This window comes from Enhydra lutris, unplaced genomic scaffold (assembly GCF_002288905.1).
Source record: "Enhydra lutris kenyoni isolate GAN:26980312 unplaced genomic scaffold, ASM228890v2 scaffoldscaffold20, whole genome shotgun sequence".
Classification (NCBI taxonomy): Eukaryota; Metazoa; Chordata; class Mammalia; order Carnivora; family Mustelidae; genus Enhydra; species Enhydra lutris.
This window is the reverse complement of record NW_019154104.1, coordinates 763,993-782,604: the sequence shown is the minus strand read 5'-3', so window position 1 is coordinate 782,604 and position 18,612 is coordinate 763,993. Positions and strand designations below refer to the sequence as shown.

Below are 18,612 nucleotides of genomic sequence, written 5' to 3'. Positions count from 1 at the left end.
GATTTTCAGAAAGAAGAGGAAAGAAGAATGCCAGACCCCTATCATTTGTAGTATAGTAGACTTCAAAGTGCTTCATGATAGCACTTGAACCATAACAAACAAATTGTTATACTGAAAAGGGAATTTGGAGATTGTGGAATCTTGAGCAGATTTCTTCAATTCTTATATATGAAATAGAAGTCGTATCTCCTACCTTATTGAGGACAGGGGAAAGATTAAATGAGGATTAAATAAAATGTATATAAAAATGTTTAATAGGAAGTAAGATCCTTGTTAGTTTTTTCACTCATTCATCACAAACTTTTTGAATGCCTGTTCTCTGCATGCTAGGCATTATGCCAGGCACTCAGAGAAAAGAGGTCGACATGTCACATGTGATCCCTGCCTTCGTGGAACACAGGGTTGAATACTTATTTGCAGTTGCCGTGGTTTCGTTAGTCCAAACGAGGCATATGCCCAGATGAGAGAGAAAAATACCCAGCCCATCTGTTCTCTACTTTCTGCCTTCCTAGCTGGCAGAGATGGAAGAAGAACTACGTTACGCACCCCTGTCTTTCCGTAACCCTATGATGTCTAAACTCCGAACCTACCGGAAGGACCTTGCCAAACTCCATCGGGAAGTGAGAAGCACCCCTTTGACAGCCACACCTGGGGGCCGAGGAGACATGAAATATGGCTCATATGCTGTAGAGAATGAGCACATGGTAAGCTTCAATTGTTTTTTCCCCTTAAGGGCCTGTGGCACAAAGATTAGTCATGTTGTACAGTCTTGTTCTTCCCACCTGTTTCCTGCATCCAACTCCCCTTTGTCTCTTGGGTAACCATCTCTACTCTACTTAATGCAGATCTTTCCAATCCATGCTTATTTAGATTTCTTAGTATCTTTTATGTACTAGTACTTGGTGCTTAGTGGAAGAATACAAGTGTTTCCTATTCTTCGTATCCGGATTTTGATCCAGTTTTTCATTGATCCAGTTTTTCACTTACACTAAAAAAATTCAGTTAGGTTTTTAATTTATCCAGAGTATTGTTACAGATTAACCCTAGCTGTCCTTTACATTATATCGAGATGGCCCAAGACCAGAGACCTAGTAGAGAAGGCAGGAAGCTTCTCAGGTGGGTGCTAATAGCTCACTTAGTTGTAATGGAAAGTAAGCCATAGTGCCTTTCTAGACTCCACTATTCTGATTTATAAAATTAGATGGACAGAATTGAGAATCTATATTTTGAAACTATCTAGAGAAGCTCGATAAAGGAATACAAGTTTACAAAGATTAACTGTGATGTGTTGCATTTGGAATTAACACTCCACTGCACAAAGTATATAAATGGCCTGGCAAGTGGTTTGGCAAATAGTGTGGGAGAGAGATGGAGGGGGCCCCACAACCACAGACTGCACATATGTAGAAAGGCTAATAGTGCAGTGTTAAACAGTCCTGTTTCGTGATGCATCCTGATTGTGATTCAGAAGACATTCATATGATACTGGTCTGACATTGCTGATGTCAAAACTAGAGGGAATAATAGAAACTTTTCAGAATTCAGTTGTGAAGAGAGACTGGGAAATGGCAGTCAGATGAAGCTTGTTAAAGTAAGATGAGAGGTATAATGTGACTTTGGGTGTTTGTTACCAAAAATCAACAGTAACCCCAAAAAAGGGGAGATAAAACCAAACAATAATTTGCTTTAAAATTACTAGTTTCAGAAATTACAAAGACAATTTATACATACGACCCTCATGGCATTATTGTTCCAAACCTGGGGTTGATTTATATGATCTTACTGCTCTTCAGTCTCATTAGTTAAAAATCCCTGTCTTTTACTTGGAAAAAAAAAATCCTTATTCCTGCTTCTTTTAAGCTAAAGTTAACTGGGGTTTATTTCAGTGTCATGCAGTGGTTCTGTCGTCCACTGATGTGTATGCCAAATATGAAAAGACTAGTTACTTATCTGAAAACTCAGTATTTTGGTTTCTTGATGTGGTATCTAGTGCGAGGAGTCACCTGTTTAGTAATAGGCCCTGTGAACCAACCCCTTTGTGAATGTGTAAGTGCTTTGAATAGTGAAGAACTTACCCATTTGTCAATGGTTAATTCTGACTGACAAGGGCTACTTCTGTCATCTTGCCTTCTATGCTTGGGATTATAGGTGAAGTAAAACTTTGGCAGGGATTTAGAAAATTAGGGCACTTGGGAAATGAGGGCAGCTTATTTGGACCCAGATCCTCCGTCCCTGAGAGCAGTCACCATTGTGGCAACTTCAGAGTTTTGTTTTGTTTGGTCTGAGGTGAAATTCTTTTTGGGTTTCCAAGACTGTAATCGCTTAAGTGTCTTCCAAAATACGATAGTGTTTCAGACTTCTAAGTGAATTCTGTGCTGCAAATGAATAGCTTATTCATGGTCACTCAATCCTCAGTACTGGTCAGGTGGAAATCTTCAGTGAATTAATCTAGTTCTAGGCTGTGGAGTTAAGTTGGTTGGTTTGTTGCCCTGTCAACAGTTACAGGTTGTATGCATATTTGGATAGCTCCTGCACCCCAAACTTGGGCCACTGCCTCTCAGTTGTTGTTAGTCCACAAGTCAGTTCAAATTCATCACCAAATCAGGGAAAGTGCTCTGATGTTTTTAATTCTTTTCTTCCCTCACATTTAAGTATAACAAGCAGTGGCATGGGAGGTATGTGATCTTGTATTGGATTCTAATAATCTTATAGTTAGCATCTTTAAAGTCTTAAAAGTAATGAAAATCACTACATGTACTATATCCCTTCTTACATCAGAAGGGTCACAAGGAATGTGCTGATAAATGAATTTAACATTTCTCTTCCTTTCTGGTTCCTGTCAGAACCGGTTACAGTCTCAAAGGGCATTGCTTCTACAAGGCACAGACAGCCTGAACCGGGCCACACAGAGCATTGAGCGTTCTCATCGGATTGCCACAGAGACTGACCAGATTGGCTCAGAAATCATAGAAGAGCTGGGGGAACAACGTGAACAGTTGGAACGTACTAAGAATAGGGTAAGTCTGAGCAGATAGGGGAAAGTAGGTGGGCCCTTTATATCCTGATGCCTTGCCACTGTCAGAAGCTACAGCAGTTCAGAATTCAGGGTTAGGACCTCTTAGATGGTTACACTTTTCTCAACTGAGAGATTTATCTTGAAAATAATTTTACCCCTTGGATTTAGAGGTCACTGGAGGCCAAAAAAAAGACTGAAGAAACCCAGTTTCTGCATTTATGGAAGATTGTCAACTCTAAGATTGTAGCCACTCTGTCCTTCAATTCCTAGATTACCAACCTGAGATTTTTCTCATATTAATCTATCTATAGTAGGATATTATGCTGTTCTTATGAAAGCACCATCCACTTAAACAATCCTAGTTTTTTTGTCCTTTAGATCCAAGGCTATTTTCCACATGTCATAAAATAGTACTGCTGACAGTTTAGAGGTTCAGTCCTGGACTATAACTCTGTTGTTACCCAAGGTAAGCTAGATTGCTGTGGGAAAAAACGGGAAATAACTATATCAAGGCCTCTGAAAAACATCTCCTTCCTCCCTTTCCATACACCTGCATAGGAATTTTAAAAATAGTACAACTTGCCAATAGAATGTTATATTCTTAACATTATGAGGCCAATACAAATTGAAGAACAGATACTATTGGCAAGACTTGGATGACTTCCTCCATGTGGGGATTGGAGAAGATTTCCTCATATATCCTAAGAGTTGCAGTTGTCCATTCTTAAATCAGAATGATGCCTTTGCCTCCTCAGTAAAAATTCACAACCACTGAATTCAAGGTATACTGTAGAGAAGGCAACTTGTTTACCGACTAGGTGGTTTTAACACATCAGATGGATTGGTTGAATTTAAAAGCCAAGGAGCAAGCTGAGCGATCAGCTTACTTATGGCCACTGGGGAATGGAACAGATGGCAGATGGCATCTGTTGAAATGTCCCCCAGCAATCTAGATATTAACAGGCAACCAAAAGAAAGTAATTTTTTAAAAAGCTTTTAAAAGAATGATCCCTTTCACAATTCAGTGTATCTGTAAAAGGGCTAAAGAAAAAAGAACCAGATCCCAAAAGTGGAAATCCACCAGCCTACAAAAACAAAACCTCAAGAAGCTCCCCTGGAGTTTGGCTGATGAAATTCAAATCTGAAGTTTCCTCACAGTTATCGACGGAGGTACACTTGAAGTCTTTTTCCGTTTTGAGTAGCCAAGGTGAAGAATCAGTTTGGTCCCAGGAGTTCTCCACAGTAACCTTGAGATATAATAATTCCTAAGCCTACTCATTGAGTACTCGAGTATCTTGTCCTTTCCGGTTTTTCTACATATATATTCAGAGGCCATCATTCAAATTGGTTTGATGGAATTTTTCAGCACACACCCTTTAATGCCCATGGTCAGTTTAGGAACCTTCAACTTCTACAGTATATACTTTAGAAGGGGGAAATAATTGCTATTTTCTCTTCCCAGCTGGTAAACACAAGTGAAAACTTGAGCAAAAGTCGAAAGATTCTCCGTTCAATGTCCAGAAAGTAAGTTTGTTTTCTTTTTTTAAAGATTTTATTTGACAGAGAGGGAACATGACAGTGAGAGAGGGAACACAAAACAGCAAGAGAAAGAACACAAGCAGGGGGAGTGGGAGAGCGGGGAAGCAGGCTCCCTGCTGAGCAGAGAGCCCGATGTGGGGCTCGAACCCAGGACCCTAGGATCATGACCTGAGCTGAAGGCAGATGCTTAATGACTGAGCCACCCAGGCGCCCCCAGAAAGTAATTTTAAAAATAGAGTTAAGAGGGGCGCCTGGGTGGCGCAGTGGGGTAAAGCCTCTGCCTTTGGCTCAGGTCATGATCCCAGGGTTCTGGGATCGAGCCCCACATGGGGCTCTCTGCTCAGCAGGGAGCCTGCCTCCTCCCTCTCTCTGTCTCTGCCTGTCTCTCTGCCTACTCGTGATCTCTGTCTGTCAAATAAATCAATAAAATCTTTAAAAAAAAAGATTTGAAAAAAAACAGAGTTAAGAGAAATTTTGTGACTAAGACAAACAGTGACTTGCAAAGGTTCTGATAAAGTATTATCTTTTCTAATTAAATACCCCAGGGCAAAATTCTTTGTTAAAAGTATATGCTGCTCTGGGGCTCCTGGGTGGCTCAGTCAGTTAGGTTAAGCATCTGCCTTCGGCTCAGGTCATGATCCCAGGGTCCTGGGATGGAGCCCCAGGGATGGGATGGAGCTGAGCAGGGGGTCTGCTTCACCCTCTCCCTCTGCTCCTCCCCCACTTGTGCTCTCAAATAAAAAACCTTTAAAAAATAAAAAAGTATATGCTGCTCTGACTTGAGTAGTGAGAAATTTGTCCACTTTTAATCCCAGCTTATATTTTTCAGAGCACATGGGACTCATGGAGCTTTATATTCCTTGAAGTATATTTGTATAAACTTGGTTAGAAAAAAACTTTTTACTGCTACTGCTTAGTACTTGCTTTTGGCTCTGCTTGTCCTTCATGGTAGTCAGCCTCTTCCTTATCAGGGAGTTCTGCCCTGTTAGCAAAAAGTCAACTTTTAAAAAACAAAAACAAAAAAACCCTAAAGTGGGTAGTTAGTATACACAAAACTATAACTGAGCCATGAGATTTTCCTAAACAATGGCAAATGCCTTGTCAAACAAAAGGAAACCTTCAATTTAGAGTTAACATGAGAACCAGAGATGACATTCTTTGTTAACAAAAGAGTAAATTTTTGAAGCTCTTATACTACCTTTATAAAGATGTTCATTTGGGTTGATGGAGGAAGAATAGTTAATAGTATTATATTTCTGCTTTTTTGAAATATGATTCAACCTGATTTCAGAAATATTTTTCAGGGCACTCACTCCATTGGTTGAGTGTGCAACTCTTGATCTTGGGATTGTGAGTTCGGGCCCCATGTTGGGTGTGAAGCCCACTTTAAAAAAAAAAAACAAAAAATTTTCTGGAAGGAGCTATTTATAAAAATATATATTAAATATGAAAAAGTGAGTTTTTTTTTTTTTAAAGAGAGGCTGATTTTTTTTTTTTTTTAAAGATTTTATTCATCTACCTGACAGAGAGAAATCACAAGTAGGCAGAGAGGCAGGCAGAGAGAGAGGAGGAAGCAGGCTCCCCGCCGAGCAGAAAGCCCGATGCGGGGCTCCAACCCAAGACCTGAGATCATGACCTGAGCCGAAGGCAGCGGCTCAACCCACCGAGCCACCCAGGCGCCCCTGAGATTTTTTAATTTAAGTAATCTTTAGAGCCTGTGTGGGGTTTGAACTCACGACCCCGAGATCAAGAGTTGCATGCTCTTCCAACTGAGCCAGCCAGGGACCCCTAGAAAACCCGTTTTTAAAGTGAGGAATTAATTACTATTTGAACATATTTTAAAATGAAGAAACCATTTTTATGTGTTGGTATCTGTTATCATCTGTTATCCCAATCATCAGTATTTCTGTGAGGTAGTGTTACCCTTAAGTTAAACTGAAAAAAGCTTTCAAGTTGGCATTTACCAGCTAAAGAACTGCTGAGTGGCTATGTGATTTAAAAAAAAAAAAAACAATTCAGTGTGCCTCACAGTATATCCAGCCTTGGCTACATTGTCAAACCCCTAAGTATTAAGAACAGAAAGAAATAAGGTCATCCACACTTCTGACTGTTCCCTACTTTGCTTCTCTCTGTAGAGTGACAACCAACAAGCTGCTACTTTCCATCGTCATCATACTGGAGCTGGCCATCCTAGGGGGCCTGGTGTACTACAAATTCTTTCACAAGCACTGAACTTCCTAGAGGGAAGGGTTTGTGGACCAGAACTTTGACCCTGTGAATGAATGGTGTTAAAGATGGGGAATAAGCATAGTGCTGCTCTGAGGTAATGGTTCGAGGATACTCTGTGTAGCCAGACCGTGGGAGGTGGGAGGGAAGACAAAAAGCCGCATAACTGTGAAGGAATAGCAACAAGACCAGTATGATATACCAACGTAATAAATGCTGTTTATGACGTCTTTATATTTACGTAGTATTCCAACATATTAATACTCGGTGAACTGCAAAAAGAAAAAACAAACTTACAGTAGTATTATTGGTCACCAAAATGGAGGGGGAAAGGAAACTTTACAGTTGTAAGAATGCGCAAATGTTCTCATTAAGGCAGTATTGACCCAGATGACCATTTAGTATTTGTCTCCTCAAATGCCTCATAATTCGGGAATGTCTTTCGTGACAAACATGTCAGCACACAGAATTTCCTAAATTCTCACACGTTCTTCCCTTTCTGATTCATCTGGTGAACTGGGAGTAGGAAGTTGGTCATAGACAATGTGCCCTCCCTCTCTTGTCTGACCAAAACTTGAAGCAATCACATCCACTGCCAGGCTAGCTGTAGCCTTGGCCTCTTCCTCTGAAGCCGCCAATTGAGGATTGACTTCAACAAGATCCAGTGCTGACAGCAACCCTGAAAGACCAAAATATGATAGAACCTCAGAAGCTACCCTAGCTGCTACTTTCAGGGTAGTAGAGGGTCATCCCACTAGACAGAACAAGCCAAGGTAAAAAGTCATTTTCTACTATTAAAATTACACACTGTCAGGAAGCCCCTTATACCTACCTCGTCTTGGGCAGGAAGTTCAAACACTGTATACTAGAGTAAGATTACAATTTATCATCCCTGTTCAACCAACTTAATAGGCAGAGCTGTCACGCTGTCTGGATAAGGAAAGAGCTTGTGGGGAAGAGGTAGACAAGGATTTTCCCACCTACATGGGAAAATGTGTGCCATGTCCAGTATTACTAGGAACCTTCCAGATGTCTATCTAGAGTTGTATGAAGAGATCATCTTCCTTCTTTTGAGCCATCCCATTTTTGAACTCCGTTGCTCTCTTAAGGCACCCCACATGCCCTAAGTATAGTCATCCCTGCAGGTCTGAGCTGTCCCATCATAGTGACCCAATATCTTGCACTTAGTCAAGGGAAGACTTGGCCATACTTTAATTTGAACTTACTGCCTTCTGTGAGGGGTTAAGAACTTACACTAAAGGGTTTGAGAAGGGAAGAAGAACCTATCCAGACCTGCCTTCTACTTCATACCCCTAACACACAAGCCTACTTCTCTGAGGTATTTAACTTTTTAGTTGGTTATTCTGAATGAAGTTAATCTACCTCTTCAAGTCATCTGAACTAGTTTGGAGAATACAGGTATGCAAATACTTATGGTAGCTATCATGCCTAGAAACACGGGCGTATAGATCTTTTTAGCGTGCAGTCTTATTAGGAGTGCATAGTCCAAGCATGTCACTGCAGCATTTCCACTGTGCGAACATCTGGGTGTTTGATGATCTGTGTGTCTCATTTCAGCTAAACCTGAGTCTTTGGTATAGCCCAGAAGTAATCAAGAATGTCTGAGCTATTAAAAATAGCTATTACCCATGTTTTCCAGACTATTGTCACCCTCTAATTTAAGCAAAATGCTTTATGTAGCTAGTTAACACTGTTATGATAGTCTTTTGGAATAGAAATAATGTAGCAGGGGAGGGAGCGATGAGGTGTAACCACTACCCCACCTAACTACTAGAGATTACTAACCCCTGCTCTAAGTAGGGTCATTGGGAACCAAAATGGAGGATTGAACACACAGGTTCAGTGGCCACTAACGGAAGGACAACTGATAACATCTAAGATTGTGGGTCTGAAAATGCGACTATCTTACCACTGTCAGACCTGATAAACTAAGCATTCTTTTCCTTCCTTTAGTGTCTGAGGTTCCAGTAGGCTCCAGAGAGAACATTCCTCAATTTCCCTATGTATCCTAACCACTCAAGGGTTTCCCATAGCACTAGACCTTTCATTGTGGGCTCTCTGCTGTTTAGACCCCAATTTCATGAAATGGTATTGAAGTATCATGTGGTAGTTGTTTAATTTTTGCAAGGAAAGGTCATTTAAAGTAACCTTCATGGAAGTAGAAGCTTTCTGACAGAAATGGAAACTGCAAACTAGGATGAATGGGGTGACAGTAACCTGTGTAGCCAACTCATTAATCTTTGTCACCATTCATCTTTGGTATCCCCATATTAAAACTCCTATCAGGGGCACCTGGGTGGCTCAGTGGTTTAAGCCTCTGCCTTCGGCTCGGGTCATGATCTCAGGGTCCTGGGATCAAGCCCCACATCTGGCTCTCTGCTCAGCAGGGAGCCTGCTTCCCTCTCTGTCTGCCTGCTTCCTCATCTCTCTGCTTGCTACTCTCTCTCTCTCTCTCTGTGAAATAAATAAATAAAATCTTAAAAAAAAAAAAAAAACCTCCTATCAAACATTAAAGCTCCTATCAAAGCTCTGGTATAAGACATAACCTTTATGAACGGACCCGAGATACTGTCCAGCTTTGAAATATCTTTAAGAGAAGATTTAACTGCCCATTCTCAACTCCCAAGGGAACTAACTTATTTTAATGTTAGGGTAAGCCTCTTGGCCTTGCCTTTTAATCTGAGTCTGCCTTTAGACAGTTCAGATGCAAAGAACTACATCAAGTTTGGCAAGTTATTCTTGTATTTAATAAGTATTTAAGTAGACAATTTTTTATTTAGTACTTCTTATATTTTGATATGAGCCAGGTCCATACATGCCTTCAAATGACTATCCTTTATTAGCCTGACCATGATGTTTTTAAAGAAGTTTAAACAAAAACAGTATCTGTAATGATTTGAAATAGTAGAAGAAGCCCTCCAGAATGCAAAAGGCATCAGCGTATTTACTCACACAGTTAGCAGGTTGATCCCTTCTTACCTGTATTGTGTATTTCCTCAGTAATGTACATGCCTTCTCGGTAGGTCAGTCCTCCAACAACAGGGGTTCCTGTGGCTGGAGCCAGGGTAGGGTCAAAGGCATCAATATCAAAACTCAGATGGATTGGCCTTTGTCTTCTTGAGGGGAAGATAAGAACAGTCATTTGGGTGTGCTTGGACATTGATCCTTTCTACAGTTGCAACTCCTTGATTTTGCTGCTGTTAGTCCTGATATTTTGCTAATACACATTTCTAGGTTTTCTACTCTTGGAAGTTACTATGTATTACCATATTTGCTTCCTACACACCACCTCATAATTTTGCCATTTGTTCTTTGTGCCTTGGACTGACTCCAGTTTGTATTTCTGACTTAACCTAGGCATTAGAGCCTTTCGCATTAACAGTTCTTCACTTCCCCATGAGACTGGGCTCTGACAGAGTCTGACTCACATTAGACTGACCTAGGTTACAGTTGTTCTTACTCTCTCCGTGTAACGACAGCTGAATGGAATTGATTTGGTGACTGCAATCTTATCTCCCAGTTTTAGCTTCAGTTTAGCACAGGTATCCTAAAGTAGAAACTAGCAACTGACACTTACATTGTAGATAACTAAATTTCTTACAGCTTAAGAAATGACATACTACTAGGTAGCAATTACATTAATCACTTGAACATAAAGTCTTAGCACTGAGAACATCTTAAAACTAGCCTTTGACAATTCACAGACCTATACCCCTGGGGCTAATAATACATTATACATTCATTAAAAATTTTTTAAAAAACTAGCCTTTGATTGGCATTTATCTGCCATCTTTCTATATTACCAAGATTTGCTCAATATAAAACTTTCAGATGAATCAACAGTGAGCTTAGGAAGAAGAGGGCAGTTGTGAATGCTTCCCGTCTCAAAAGATGGGCATTAAAAATGGAGCTAAAGAGAAATTCATGAGACACAGAGGAGGTGGCCAGTGACTTCAAAAAAACCCCATCTCAACCCCAGAGGAAGAATAGGACCTGTGTTTCATAATCTCCCTTTCCAAATTATTTGAGTGTTTTCTGTGTGTACATATTTTGCTTTTATTTTAAAAGAAACGCTGCTGTCCTTAAGAGCTAGGCTAAAGTGTGCTGCTCACTGGGAGTCTGCCCTATTTCCTTCGGGACTTTTCCCTTTGTAAGTAGACATCCATTGTAAGTTACTTACTTGCCAATTAGCAGATCAAATGTCTGTTCCATGACCTTCTGAATACCAAGTCGATCTATGTCTCTCATGGAAAAATACTGGATATCATAATTCTTTAAAATAAAACTGTGTGAGAGATAAAGGAAGGAGTCCTTAGTTTAGTATATGTGCTGCCAAAGCAAGCACAGGAGTCCTTAAAGAACATTTTTAATCAAGTATGTTGGGGTGGGGGGGGTGTCTGTCCTGTTAGTGACCTCTAAGAGATTAAGGCAAGGAACACCCTGTCAAAAACATAAATGGCTGGGATAGACCCAAAGCTTAACCCCAGTGTATCAACTTACTGTTCAGGAGGGTCCACATCTCTTAGACCAATATACACAATACTTGGGGAAGAGATACAAGGTTTGATCCAGGAAAATCCTGGGAGTTGTGGTATCTGTCAAAAGAGGAATGGACAGGACTCATCAAGGATTCTTGGTCTCACCAGGATAATCACCGTGTGTTTCCCAATATATGCCATCTGCTTTCTCCTCCTACCTACAGGACATGCTTAAAGCAACACCAGACTCACCTGATCTGGGAAAGAGAACTTACAAAAGTAGAAATGATTCAGAAGGCAGCTAAAGAACAGATTTCTCAGAATAAAAAAAAAATTTCTCCTAAGGTGGCCACAGTTTCTCATTAACTTACCTAAATAGCAGGAATACTGCTGATTAGCCCTTTTCCACCCCTTTGTACATTACTGAATTGTTTACAGATTGGTTCTTGAAACACAATCTGGTTGCCATCTTAATTTGTCTACAGCCAAAACACAAATTCTGCCTAATGAATAACTTTTGTACTATTCTGGTTTAACTTGGTCCCTCACTGAGGGGAAGAATATACAGATTCTAGTCTATGCTTAACATGGACTCCCATGTCTTCTGACCAACCTAGGAAAACATTACCTAGAGATAATCATGGTTTTTACTTTCCTCTAGACCAATGGGTCTGAGAGTGAGGCAGGCCTGGGAGCCTCTAACCAAGAAGTCCTCCTGCAGAGGGTGTATCAGTCACTAGAGTTACTACCCATTGCCACTTTCCTTTCTTGCAAATTATGACTGACACACACGCACACACACACCCTCCCCCCAGAGCAGGGGACCTTGTCCTAGTAGTCTTTATATCCCTAGCATCGACTAGACTGCTTAGCCCATAATAATGTTTGATGAACAAATGAAGGTATACTAAACATTTCTACCACCACCCTCAGCCCATCCTTCATAGAAATCTTACCAAACTAGTTCTCAAAGCCCCAGCATAACCCCTGCAAAGCCATTTAGCCTTTTCATTTCAGCCCACTGACCTTGTCCTGTAGTTCTCTGAGAAGAAATGAAACTGGCTGTCCATGGAGATTTCCAGATGAAGTGGTGAGGGGTGTATTGATGTCAGCGTGGGCATCAACCCAGATCACACAAAGATCTGGGCAGTGCCGGGCGTGGCCACTAATGGTACCGATTGCCAGGCTACAAGGAACAAACACAGTAATTGAGGCCCTCTGTTTGGCAAACATCACTAATAACAAATATCCTCAGTCAGTGCAGCTCACACTTTGTCCTCAGGGCAAAGTCAGGGCCCCAGACTAAGGCTGGATTTGGATGACCAAAAGTCTCCAGGCCTATAGTTCCCAAAGATTAACCTTGAATGAGGGAGAAAGAGAAGGTTCCAAAGATTCAAAGCTTGTTGACTGGTTACCCTTCTAGTTTGACAGATGTCAGTATTCCCCCCCCAAATCCCTAAAATTTCATTCATTAGCCCTGGCCCAGAAAAGGACCTCAGTATTGTTCAGTGAATGAAATCCAGTTAAATGAAAGAAAAAATACATACATATACATCCACACATGTGTATATGTGTATAATTAGAAAAAATTTTCTGAGTATATGATTAGTTAGCATGTATATCCCCCATTTTACCTGTGAATTCTCTTGTTATTCTTTTATTAGCAAAATAACTAATACGATAAGCCATGAACAAAATGCCTGTAAGATCAAAGATTTTTTTTCCCTTCTTTCCTCTAAATTATTCTATCTCAAAAACTGTTTTTTTTTAAATCACAATCACAATCACAGAGGAATTTTTTACTATTTGTGCCTTACCTTAAGAAAGAAAATTATGTTACACAGTCCTGAACTCAGATAAATTTCTATATTGCTATAATAAGGCAGTATCCTATGAACTTTATATATAATATATAAATGCCTATTATATTTATATATTCAGTTCATATTCAAAATATATAACATAAAGTAAACATATAGTATTTTTTAAAAAGAATCCAGTTAAATGATGTGTCCTACATGTAAGAACTCACAAATACTTAATACTTCTTAAGACCAGGGAGATCTAATTATTTTCAAAGAATCATTCACTTTTTAAGGATAAGAATTTGCATTATAGTTTTTTAGCAAGTAATAATTTTGACTTTTCCTTTTAGGAAGTATCACATAAAGACCTTAAAGTAACGGGAACCCAATTAAAGACCTCATTTAGATGACTGAATAAATGTTTACTTGCATGTTATCTTCTATATATTAGCATGGCATTCAAATATCCATGTTTATTTTTTTGCCTCTCCTTGTCCTTGGACTCTGTGTACATTGGCCAACTGTCCTGTCCCAGTTATAGGAATATAGCTGATGAAATCCTGTTTGGAAAGCTGCCCAGCTTCCCAGTAACTGAAGAATTTGACATAGATGGGAGATGCAACTTAAGCATCTAAGGAACTAACTACAGCTCTCCTTAGTATGGCATGAGACAGCATTTTAAGCTCCATGCTCCATGTAGGGCCCTCCATGAAGGATAGCACAGTCTAGTGTGAAAAGTAGTGGATTAAGTCAGAATCGGGTTTTTTCCAGACAGGGAAATTTCTGGGAAATTTCAGTGATTTAGGACAAATCATCTAGTTTTACTAGACAGTTTCCTTTTTTCTAGAAGAAGGCGATAATTTGTCTTATTTAAGTCAGTTAGTCTGATGTCTAAGGGAATACTTTATACCATGTAAAAGGAGCAGGGTGACCTAATGATGCCACCTTCCTTTAAAATGTTCAGTAGCTGTTCAGTCTATATACTCATCCCTTCCTTCTAGAATCTTCAGATGACCTAGGTTTGAGCACTGAACAGGGAATAAGGAATAGTGACAGGGCTGCAATAGATAGCTATAGACAAAAGAAAAGCCAAAGACTATGATAATCAGACAATCATTAGAAGGTCAATACAAGTGAGAGCGAACCCTGAGCTAAGAGGAATATCCACCCTCTAGCTGATTTAATTTGATCGCTGTAAATAATGGGGACTGCTCTTACTCTACCTAAAATTTTATTCCTAATGAGGAAATCTACCTGCACTTAAAATTGTAACAGATTTCAACCTCTGTTAAGGGGGAAAAAAAAAAAAGCTCTCTGTGTACCACAGGGGAAGTTACTGGATTGGCTCTCAAGAGAAAAGTTAATTAATTGCCTTCAGAGGTCACACTGAATTTGAATCCCACCCTGCTACTTCCTGGTTCTAGAAGTTGAGTTATCTGACCTCTGTCCCTCAGTGTTCCTAGCAGTAAATCAGGTAAAACTGCATCTGCCTCATGGCAATATGAGGGGTAAATGAGAATATATATGAAGTGCCCAGTCAGCAATCCTAGTATTTGAATGCTGTTTTTCTTTCTACCAAAAACCTTTATTACTTAGTTCAAATAGGACTCCTCTGGCCCAGAATGATCTCTCCCTTCTCTAAAATTCTGTAGAATTCAGTATATTTTTTCATCCCATGTGTATTTATTTCATCTAGTCCTACTAGGTCACAGTTTCCACAATCCCTAGCATTGCTTGAGAACACACCAAGCAGTGTTCAATAAAGTACATGCTGACTCACTAAGAGAAGGACCTATTAGTCACCTCCGGGTCCACACGGTGAAGATAGAGAACATAGTCACATGGCAAGTGGGAAATCTATAACAGGTTAGCAGAAATGCTTTAACACACACACGCACACAAATACCTCACAAATTCAGACTACTGATGGATCCTTCTAATTCTCCCAAATGGCCAAATGAAGGTCATAAGACCTTTCTTCCTAGGAAAATTTTACAAGAGATAAGCACAAAATGAAATAGGAACATACCATGTCTAAAAACTTTGCTTAGTCTGCCTCTGAGCTTGTCATCATACTATCATATCCATTGTGTCTTAACAATGAAAACCACAGGTGCCTCCAGCAGCTCAGGATCTTAGCTATTAAAATGCTATTAAGCACATCATGTCATAAAAGTTCTGAAGGGTACTGTCCTCTTAAGTGGGGAAACAAGACAGGCTAACTGATTAGCCCAAAGCACCATACAATCCAGCTCCCCCACCACCCCTGCATCCCAGCTTACCTGTGGTCTCCTCCCACAGTGACACAGCTGTAGCCACTTGACACGGCTCTACTAACCACCTCAGCCAGTTCCTGGTTGGCAAGGCCCACTGAGCGAGGATTCACTATCAGGTTGTTGTAGAGATCATCTTTAGGGACTGGAGTAAAATTCAAATCTCCAAAATCTTTTAGGCGGCAGCCTGGAAACACATGGGGGAATGATAAGATTAATTGTATGTTATTCCAACTCTTACTGGCCTGGGCCACAAAACAGAACTTGTGACAAAGTACATGTCATACTCATTTTGCCACAGTAAAATTCAAAATGTCATGTGACTGGCAGGATGGTCTCATTCTCTCAGCAATCCTGTGGGGGTAGATCCCATTAGGAATGCCATTTTACAGACAAAGAAGCTTGGATTTGGAAAGTGAAGTCCAGAAACATCCACTGGTTTAACCCAACAGTCACAAAATTGGTAGCAATTAGACCTTAGATATCCCAGAGTTACAGAGTACAAGTAACATACCAAAAGGAACCATAGGATTTACAGTAAATTAAGTACTATTAATTTAGATAAAAAATACATAGAAATTTTCATGTTATAAACTTTTTTTTTTTTAAGATTTATTTATTTGAGAGAGAGAGCATGAGAGGGGAGAGGGTCAGAGGAAGAAGCAGACTCCCCGCTAAACAGGGGATTGAGTCCCCCCAATGTGGGACTCAATCCCAGTACTCTGGGATCACGACCCAAGCTGAAGGCAGTCATCCAACCTACTGAGCCACCCAGGCACCCATAAACTTTTTTTTTTTTTTTTTTTTTTTATGAAAGGACAGTCTGAGGATCTAAAGCATCCTAAAAGAGAAATGCCAAACATTTGTTACTTACAAAGATCCTAGGCAGTGTTTTAATTGCTTGATGTAAATGCTTCCTTTTTTTTAATTGATTTTTTAAATGATTTATTTATTTACTTACTTACCTTAGAAAAGGGAGGAGAAAGGGAAACAGAATCTCAAGCAGACTCTGCACTAAGCACGCAGAGCCAGACGTGGGGCCAGATCTCACAACCCTGAGATCATGACCTCAGCCAAAACCAAGAGTTGGACACCCAATTAACTGAGCCACCCAGGCGCCCCGTTTGACATAAATTATTTAAACTCACAACAGTCCTATTGGCAACTAAAGCATGCCATTCTATAGATAAGGAAATAAAGTCCCCAAATTACATAGCTGCTAAGTGGCAGAAGCAGGACCCAAATTATCTGCCCCTAAAATGTGTATTGACTACAGTTTGTTTCCCAAAGAATCCCTCTTGATTCCTCCCTGTATAGAACAAGTGAGACCTTTTTGGAAAAACCAACAAGATACCAGAATGCTGAAGCAGCAGTGAACCTCCCGCAGGTTCACCTACTGTGGCATACACGTAGACCACCTGCTGGCCACATCCTCCAAGTAGCTGACATGGCAGCAGTGGCAGCAGCACTCGCTCCAAAGCACCTGTGCAGAGCCAGTTAGGAGGCGGTGCCCACAGAGAAGCCAGAGATGGTGAATACACACATGCGGGACAGCAATGTCCTGCCCAAGACTCACTGAGCCACCCAGGCGCCCCACAGGCAGAGATTTAATACTAGATTAAGATCATAGGTGCCTGCGTGGCTTAGTAGTTAAGTGTCTGCCTTTGGCTCAGGTCATGATCTCAGGGTCCTGGGATCAAGCCCTCCATCAGGCTCCCTACTCAGTGGGAAGTCTGCTTCTCCCTCTCCTACCGTTCCCCCAACTTGCGCTCGCACATGTTCTCTCTCTGAAATAAAATCTTTTAAAAAAAAATCTGGATTAAGAGGAGCATGGACCCATCTTGAATTTAAACTACAGTTTTGAGCTTTATACCTTTTTTCCCCCTAAAGTACTTAATGTGAGAGAGAGAATCCGCACACACAGGGTCAGAGAGGTGGAGAGTCCCAAGCACGCTATCCACTGTACGTGGAGCCAGGCACAGGGCACCATCCCACAACTAGGAGATCCCGACCTGAGCTGAAGCCAAGAGTCAGACAACTGAACTAGTAACTGTGCCACCCAGGTACCCCTTGAGCTTTACCTCTTGAATCCATACTCAGTTCAAAGCTAAACAACCAAGAGAATGTAAAAATTCGAGAAGCAATGATTTGTAACAAAAGGCCATCCAATGAATCACCACTAAAAAGAATACCAGAAGCAAAACGGAAAACCTTATTCTATTCCCAAAATTAAGAAGCAGCTACAGCTGCAGAACTCTATGTATCTTTTGGTCATTGCATTTCTTTTTTAAGGGTTTAGGATTTCTGATAATTTTTTTTAAAGATTTTTATTTATTTATTTGACAGATCTCAAGTAGGCAGAGTGGCAGGCGGGGGCAAGGGGAAGCAGGCTCCCCACCGAGCAGAGAGCCGGACCCCAGGACCCTGAGATCATGACCTGAGCTGAAGGCAGAGGCTTAACCCACTGAGCCACCCAGGCGCCCCTGCATTTTTTTTTTTTTCTTAAAGATTTTATTTATTGGAGTGCCTGGGGGGCTCAGTTGCTAAGTATCTGCCTTTGGCTCAGGTCATGATTCCAGGGTCCTGGGATCGAGCCCCGCATCAGGTTCCCTGCTCAGCAGGAAACCTGCTTTTCCTTCTCCCACTCCCTCTGTGTATATCCCCTCTCTCCCTCTTGTTTATATTCCCTCTCTCACCGTCTCTCTCTCTGTGTCAAATAAATAAGTAAAAATCTTTAAAAATTAAAAAAAGATTTTATTTGTCAGAGTGCACACAAGCAAGGGGGATGGCAGTTAGAGGGAGAAGCAGCCTTCCTGCTGAGCAAGGAGCCCAAGGCAGGACTTGATCCCAGAACCCTGGGGTCATGACCTGAGCCAAAGGGACCTGCTTAACCAACTGAGCCACCCTGGCACCCCAGTTATTGCATTTTAAAATATAATCCTGAGGGCGCCTGGGTGGCTCAGTGGGTTAAGCCGCTGCCTTCAGCTCAGGTCATGATCTCAGGGTCCTGGGATCGAGTCCCGCATCGGGCTCTCTGCTCAGCAGGGAGCCTGCTTCCCTCTCTCTCTCTCTCTGCCTGCCTCTCTGTCTACTTGTGATCTCTCTCTCTGTCAAATAAACAAATAAAATCTTTAAAAAAAATATATATATATATATATATATATATATATAATCCTGAAAATGCCCAGAGATCTGGAAAACTGAAAGAGAAAATATTGAAGGTAGGAGAATACTATGATAACAGTCCAAAGTCA

General features: G+C 40.8%; 2 protein-coding genes across 2 annotated transcripts in view; one reads left to right on the top strand and one right to left on the bottom strand.

Annotated features, from left to right (window-relative positions):
- Positions 1-7,015, top strand: part of LOC111148535 (vesicle transport through interaction with t-SNAREs 1B) — a 30,136-nt gene extending 23,121 nt beyond the window's left edge. Inside the window, exons 3-6 of the mRNA XM_022505169.1 lie at positions 513-704; positions 2,844-3,017; positions 4,479-4,540; positions 6,691-7,015. Coding sequence (XP_022360877.1) covers positions 513-704; positions 2,844-3,017; positions 4,479-4,540; positions 6,691-6,787 — 525 coding nt within the window. The 3' untranslated portion in view covers positions 6,788-7,015. The remainder of the gene's footprint in view (positions 1-512; positions 705-2,843; positions 3,018-4,478; positions 4,541-6,690) is intronic.
- LOC111148534 (arginase 2) overlaps positions 6,976-18,612 on the bottom strand; it is a 29,227-nt gene continuing 17,590 nt past the window's right edge. The window contains exons 3-8 of the mRNA XM_022505168.1: positions 15,368-15,545; positions 12,307-12,466; positions 11,303-11,397; positions 10,983-11,087; positions 9,782-9,918; positions 6,976-7,460 (exon numbers count right to left, since the gene is read on the bottom strand). Of these exons, the coding sequence (XP_022360876.1) occupies positions 7,255-7,460; positions 9,782-9,918; positions 10,983-11,087; positions 11,303-11,397; positions 12,307-12,466; positions 15,368-15,545 (881 nt within the window). The 3' untranslated portion in view covers positions 6,976-7,254. The remainder of the gene's footprint in view (positions 7,461-9,781; positions 9,919-10,982; positions 11,088-11,302; positions 11,398-12,306; positions 12,467-15,367; positions 15,546-18,612) is intronic.